The sequence below is a fragment of the Myotis davidii genome, unplaced genomic scaffold (genome assembly GCF_000327345.1).
Source record: "Myotis davidii unplaced genomic scaffold, ASM32734v1 scaffold150, whole genome shotgun sequence".
In the NCBI taxonomy this organism is placed as follows: Eukaryota; Metazoa; Chordata; class Mammalia; order Chiroptera; family Vespertilionidae; genus Myotis; species Myotis davidii.
The window spans coordinates 1,977,123-1,983,372 of NW_006283437.1; the positions used below are offsets into that span (position 1 = coordinate 1,977,123).

Below are 6,250 nucleotides of genomic sequence, written 5' to 3' on the forward strand. Positions count from 1 at the left end.
GTGCCCACGCCCACAGGTGCACAGGGAGAACCTGACGCTGCGGGCACTGGTTGTGAAGTCAAGTGGAAGGGGCAGGGGACAAGCTGGGGTCTCCCAGGTGGGAGGCATCTGAGCCATTTGGAAGACCGAGTGCGACGTATTGGTCATCTCAGAGACCGCGTTTCCCAACTGTTGGAGCTTCGTTGTAACAGAGACTCTCTCCTCTTCCTCAGCATCGAAGTCCTGGGTTTTCAGGGAGACAGTGTGTTCAGCGAAGAGACTATATTTCTGGCCTCTCAGGTAGAGGCGGTCCATGCGATGGAAGCGTAAAGGACCGGGTAGAATTCGTGGAAAATCTCCTCAAATGGGTTGACTTTGTCAAGAGGAATATTTCCCTGTCTTCTTTCTTCCCCTCTTTCTTCTGATTGAAACATAGACGTGGTGGCTGGAGCACCAGCATCCATTCCGGGCCATGAGGACAGAGCCAGGGACTAAGGATGACGTGTCAGAAAGACAAAAGGAGCCCGAGCCCCTGACAGCATGACAGGGCGCTCCCGTTGTACAGGCCTGCACTGTCCCACTCAGCGCTTCTCTAAGTGGCCTCTTTCACTTGAGACAATAAATCCCTAATTTGTTTAAGGCACTGTTATCAGTAAAAAGCAGTTAGGGGTACAGTCCCTAAATAGCACATTCAGATTTCATTTCTCACTAGAAAAATGGAATAAAATTTGGTCTAAGCTTGTTTTGGGGGTGGAGGAATATATGCTTTCTTTTTTTAAACAATAAAAGCAATATGTTCTCCTTATTTATCAGGAGGCCAAGTTCAGCAAGAGCCAGGCTCACAGGGTGAGGAGCCCACGGGGCACCTGCTCATCCATCTGACTTGGCGCCTCAGCTCTCCGGTCTGTGAGCTGCGACGTGGGGTGAAGGGAGAGACTCTCGGGGTGTCTGCATTGACTGTGGCTCACCGCACCCTGGAGAGTGAGTCTGAATTTCTGTCTGCAGTACCAGGTAGGCAGGTGTAAGGTACCCTCTGAATTTGGGGTAAAACTGGGTGTGGTGTCGATGGGCCCAGTTACCAGAATTTAGCCCAGTGCCCTTAGCCCTTGCTCCCAGTTGACCCCACCTAGAGAAACCATGCCCAGGGCATTTCAGACTGGCATATGCCAGGCTTCTCCTGAAGAGGAACTTCTACTCATTGTCAGACACGCCCCCCCCTCCGCCCCCCGTCACTTCCTCCAGAAAAGTCCCAGCTCCCTTCCCGGTGCCCTCACCGTGGTTTCGGCTGTCACATTGTAGAGGAAGTGGATGTGGTCTCCTCCTCGTTGGTCCAGGAGCAGGGACGAGGGCAGTCATGCATCCCAGCTTCCCTTGCAACTAACGCAACCAAGTAACTGAGTTCTACCCAAGGGGAATGTGAGCAAAAGGAACCCCACACCTTGCACAAACCTAGGAGGCACGTTCACACCACAAAGAAGCCATGAGAAGCGAGGATGCTGCCAGCTCAGGTGGAAGAGGCTGGCTCTGCCCGAGCCCATGTGCTCTGAAGAGATTGGCTGTTGGATGGACAACAGCGAGACCGGATCTGACCGTGGGGCTGACCGGCAGCCTCTGCAGCAGCTGGCCCGAATGGTCAGGACGTGGTCAATGACGCCAGCACTCCTATTGTTCTGTATCTGCCTCCAACTCAGGACCCGCCAGAGGGGGTCAAACATGCCGGCCAACCAAGCACATGGGATGTCCTGCCTCTAATCCGGCCGCCTGCAGCTTGCCCCTGCCTCACCCCCTTCAGGGCACACAGAAGTCTGGGCGCAGACACCTCGCTATCACAGCTCTGAGTCGCAGGCGCTCTGGCTCTCCTCTGGGTGGTCGCCATCATTCCTGCGCTCCCTCCTGCTGAGTGCCAGGCAGAGAGCTGAGGACTGGGGTGGAGGGAGCCAGCATCTCTGCTACTGTGGAAGCACCATGCATCCTGGACTGGCAGTGAGAGAGAAACACACTTCTCACTGCACGCACGCACGCACGCACACACATGCACGCACACACGGACACACGAATAGTTGGACCTTGTGCAAGTTTGCCCTGGGGAGGCCTGGGCGACAGGGTACATTTGTACCGGAATAAGAATCAGATTTTGCTGAGCAGATTCATGTACACCAGGTGTCACTGATTTAAACTAGGATTTCCAAGGTGCTTGAGCATCTTTCATTTGCATACAATGATCCCTCTGCTAATTACCATAGACTCTGACCTACTCATTAATGCAGGAGGCTGCTTAGCCTGGTGGTCTGAGAAAGCTTGTAATGCCAAGGAATGAAGCTGCCTGTGTGCACACAAGCTCGGAATGTCCATCCATTCGGACGGGGTTCTCCCCAATCCGGATAAACAAGCAAATCTCACCAGCTCTTCCTGGGGGTTTTCTTGTGTCCCAGTGTCATTCTGTCTTCCTTTGGCTAGAGCTTTGGCCGCCATGTGGACCAGGACCACGGGACACCAATACCTTTGAAGGAGGAATGTGATGGCACCTCATTAATGTCCATGTACAGCCCATCCTTCAGGCCACTGGAGGTCCAGGGCCCCAGCTTCGGGAGGCAGTGGCTTGCACTGGCCTCGCTGTCCCTTCGCCGCGCCTGCGGGGAGGCACAGAGGGGTCAAGCTCCCAGGACTGGCTTCTGGGTACCCGGTCTCAGTTATTTACCTCCTGTAATATGCGTGGGGCAGGAAGAGGGGCCGAGACACAGAACTGATGTCTTCTGTGTCCTACAGTCTTTGAAGCCAGCCTCCTTTACAGGGACTCCATGATGCCTTGTGGATCAGACAAAGCGAAGTGCCCTGGGGGTCCAGAAATTTCCCGGCGCCTGTGGGCACAATGGAGCCCTCTGGGAAGTGTCCCAAAGTGCAGTTCCTTGGGGCACCCCGTCCATGCCTCCAGGCCTCCAGCACCCCTCAAACCCGCTCACACATTCACCCATCAAACCCGCTCACACATTCACCCATCAAACATTTGCTGTGCCTACTATGTCTCAGCCAGCAACCAGCTGTACCTTCAAGACAGTCATGTGAACAAACAATGATGATCTCACCTGATAGGAAGTCTGATGGGAGCATGGGGTTTCCAGTAGCTGGAGACATGGGGCAGGGGGGACAGTCCAGCCAAAGGCACGACAGAGTCAAGAAAAGGCCCATAGGTCTGTGCGGTGGAGCAGAGGGTGAGGGAGGAGAAGCGGGAGATGACCCAGAAACTGTCACCTGGGGTCACCTTGGCACCACTTGAACTTTATTCTGAGGTCACCCAAAGCTGGGATGATACACATGCACCGGGGGCCAGGCAGAGGGTTAAATCTGTGGGGAGAGCCGGTGGAGACTGGAAGGCCGGGAGCAGCCCTTTGCTGTGCACTGGAGTGCAGGCTCTGTGTAGCCAAGCTTCCATTAAAAATAAATCCGACATGCGTATTTTTATATGAACCCTCCCAACTTTCAAATGTTACAAATTATTTCAAAATATCATGCTGGCCTAGCAAATGCATATCTGCTGTCCTCTCAGCCCCTGGGCCCCTAGTTTGGCACTTGAGATGCACAGCTTCGGCAGAGCCAACAGCCAGACTTCTGCTGCAGCAAGATGGCCCTGCAGACCTGAGTGAGGTTTCTGCCCCAACTCCGCCAGCAAGGACTTCCTTCCGGTCTCCTCCTGCACCGCCCCCTCCCTCCCAGCCCGCCCTGCCCAGAGGCCCTGAATGAATGAGCTGTGCTCCTACCTAGAGAAGAGCCAGTGTTCAGGACACAAGGGAGCCATATTTATTTCACATGGACAAGCATGTTCTGTTGCATGCTGAACATGAAAGCTCGCGTGAGGCAAGTACCCGTAACAGCAGAATTATGTGCTTTTGTCCACAGGGAGCAGGGAGAGTCACCAAGCGTTCTTCGAAGCCTGCCTCCTTCGAGCAGGGCTGAGGCCTCAGCCTTAGAAAGCTCCGGTTTATTCCCTCATCAGAGGGTCCGTCTCCTCGCAGTGGCCAGGGGGCGCATCCGCTCTGCGTCTCTTGATGAGCTGCTAAGGGCGGGAGGATGAGGACGGTGCCCCATGTCACCAGCCAGGGAGAGGAAAGCTCAGAGGGAAATACATGACACACAGAATTAGCAAGCTCACTCTGGGGGGGACAGTGACAAGGACAGACCGCTGTGCTCACAGCAACAGAGCCATCACCACAGGTAACAGCGAGCAGAACGGGAAGATCCACTCTTCCGAAAGCAACTTCCCGAGGCGGCCTACGGGCCGGAGGGCAGTGATTCGGAATTGGCTGGACGTGCCAGAAGCAGGTCAGTGTGGCCTGGGCAGACGGGGGAGAGCTAGCGGCAGGGCCCCCGACCCTTCGCCCGGGCTGGGCTCCCTGGTTCCAGGATGATGGAGTCCCAGCTGGGGAAGGCGCTGGAGCCCAGCTCTGCTGGGGGAGGGGGTCACAGGCCCCCAGAACAAACCCGTGGCACAGACCCACAGAGACCTGGCCTGTCGGAGGCCTATTCCCACCGGAAGTCCTGCCCGACCGTCTCATAGAACTTAATGTTGTGAGGTCTATAGAACTCCCGCAGCTGGTCTATGACCTCGGGGTCGATCTGCACGTGAGCCCTGCCCTTGGACTTGCCCAGACACCGCGGCAGGAGGCTCGCCTCCGTCCTTTTCAGGCAGGGGAAGCCCTTGGTCTTGTTGAAGTAGAAGTGCTTGTCGGTGAGGAACCTGCGGAGGCCCAGGAAGTCCTGCACCCGCCCCATCTCGCCCGCGGGGTCGGTGATGAGCCGCTCGCCACTCACGAAGTGGATCTGCGCGCGGGGGAAGTAGCGCAGCCAGCCCTCCAGGTGCAGCGCGTACAGGCCGATGCGGATGGCGTTCCAGGACACGTCCACCAGGCCCAGCGTGCGGTTCCGGAAGGACAGGCCCTCGAAGGTGGGGATGTCGGGCTTCTTGGACAGCGTCTGGGTGTAGTCGGAGATGGCGCGGGTCACCGGGTTGCGCACCACCACGATCAGCTTGGTGTCCCGGGACATGTTGAAGATCCGCCGAGGGGCCTCCTGGGTGACGAAGTAGCTGGGCGTCTTCTCCAGCGTGATCTGGCTCTCCAGCGTGCGGGGCATGAGGCTCCTGCGGGCAGAGCAGCAGGTCAGACAGGCTGCGGGGCGGGGGTGGGGTGGGGATGCGGGTCATTTTCCTGCTCCCAGCTCCCTATCGGGGCACCTCTCTCCCCTGTGGCCTCTGAGGCTCACCTGCTCTCACTTTATCGCTTGTTGAATTTTAGTCTTTAACCAGTTTGCTTTAAGACAGGAGGCGTCCCTCAGCATGGGTTAAATAAGTGATGGCACAGCCAGTTAGTAGAGTAGGCAGAACTATGTGTACTCATACAGAGTGATTTCCAGGATACGGCACTAAATGAAAACAGGCACCTTCATCCAGGGAAACTGACAAACGCAGTGGATTCTGGGGAGAGGCAGGGAGGATGAAGAGAGTGACTTTTAATGTATAACCTTGTACACTGCTTGAAACTGTTAATGTGGTTATTACATATTCAAAAGTTACAGAGGAGCCCTGGCCGGTTTGGCTCAGTGGATAGAGCATCGGCCTGTGGCCCAAAGGGTTGCGGGTTCCATTCCAGTCAAGGGCATGTACCTCGGCTGCAGGCTCCTCCCCTGCTGGGCCCTGGTCAGCTCGTGCAGGAGGCAACCAATAGATGTGTCTCTCTCACATCGCTGCTTCTCTCTGTATTTCCCTCTCTCTTCCACTCTCCCTAAAAACAAAACAAAACAAAAAAAACCAATGGAAAAATATCCTTGGAAAGGATTACAAAAAAAAAGATACATAGGAAGGCACTGAATATTGTTCTGACAAAAGAGACTTCTCTAAATATGTTAGAAAATATGTTTTGGGGAAAAGGCTGGTTTTGTAAATATAGCAAGTATTTTAGAAATGAGTTCTAACCACTATGCTGCACACCTGAAACTAATCCTATATAATAAAGAGATAATATGCAAATTGACCATCACACCCTCACACAAGATGGCCACCCCCATGTGGTCACAAGATGGCCGGCAGGGGAGGGCAGTTGGGGGGACCAGGACTGCAGGGGAGGGCAGTTGGGGGGACCAGGCTGGCAGGGGAGGGCAGTTTAGGGTGGCCAGGCAAGCAGGGGAGGGCAGTTGGGGGGCACCGGGCTGGTAAAGGAGGGCAGTTAGGGATGACCAGGCTAGCAAGGGAGGGCCGTTAGGGATGACCAGGCCAGCAGGA

General features: G+C 55.4%; 1 protein-coding gene across 1 annotated transcript in view; it reads right to left on the bottom strand.

Moving 5' to 3' along the window:
* Positions 1-3,758: 3,758 nt before the first annotated feature.
* HS3ST2 (heparan sulfate-glucosamine 3-sulfotransferase 2) overlaps positions 3,759-6,250 on the bottom strand; it is a 166,342-nt gene continuing 163,850 nt past the window's right edge. The window contains exon 6 of the mRNA XM_006753639.2: positions 3,759-5,113. Within this exon, the coding sequence (XP_006753702.1) occupies positions 4,495-5,113 (619 nt within the window). The 3' untranslated portion in view covers positions 3,759-4,494. The remainder of the gene's footprint in view (positions 5,114-6,250) is intronic.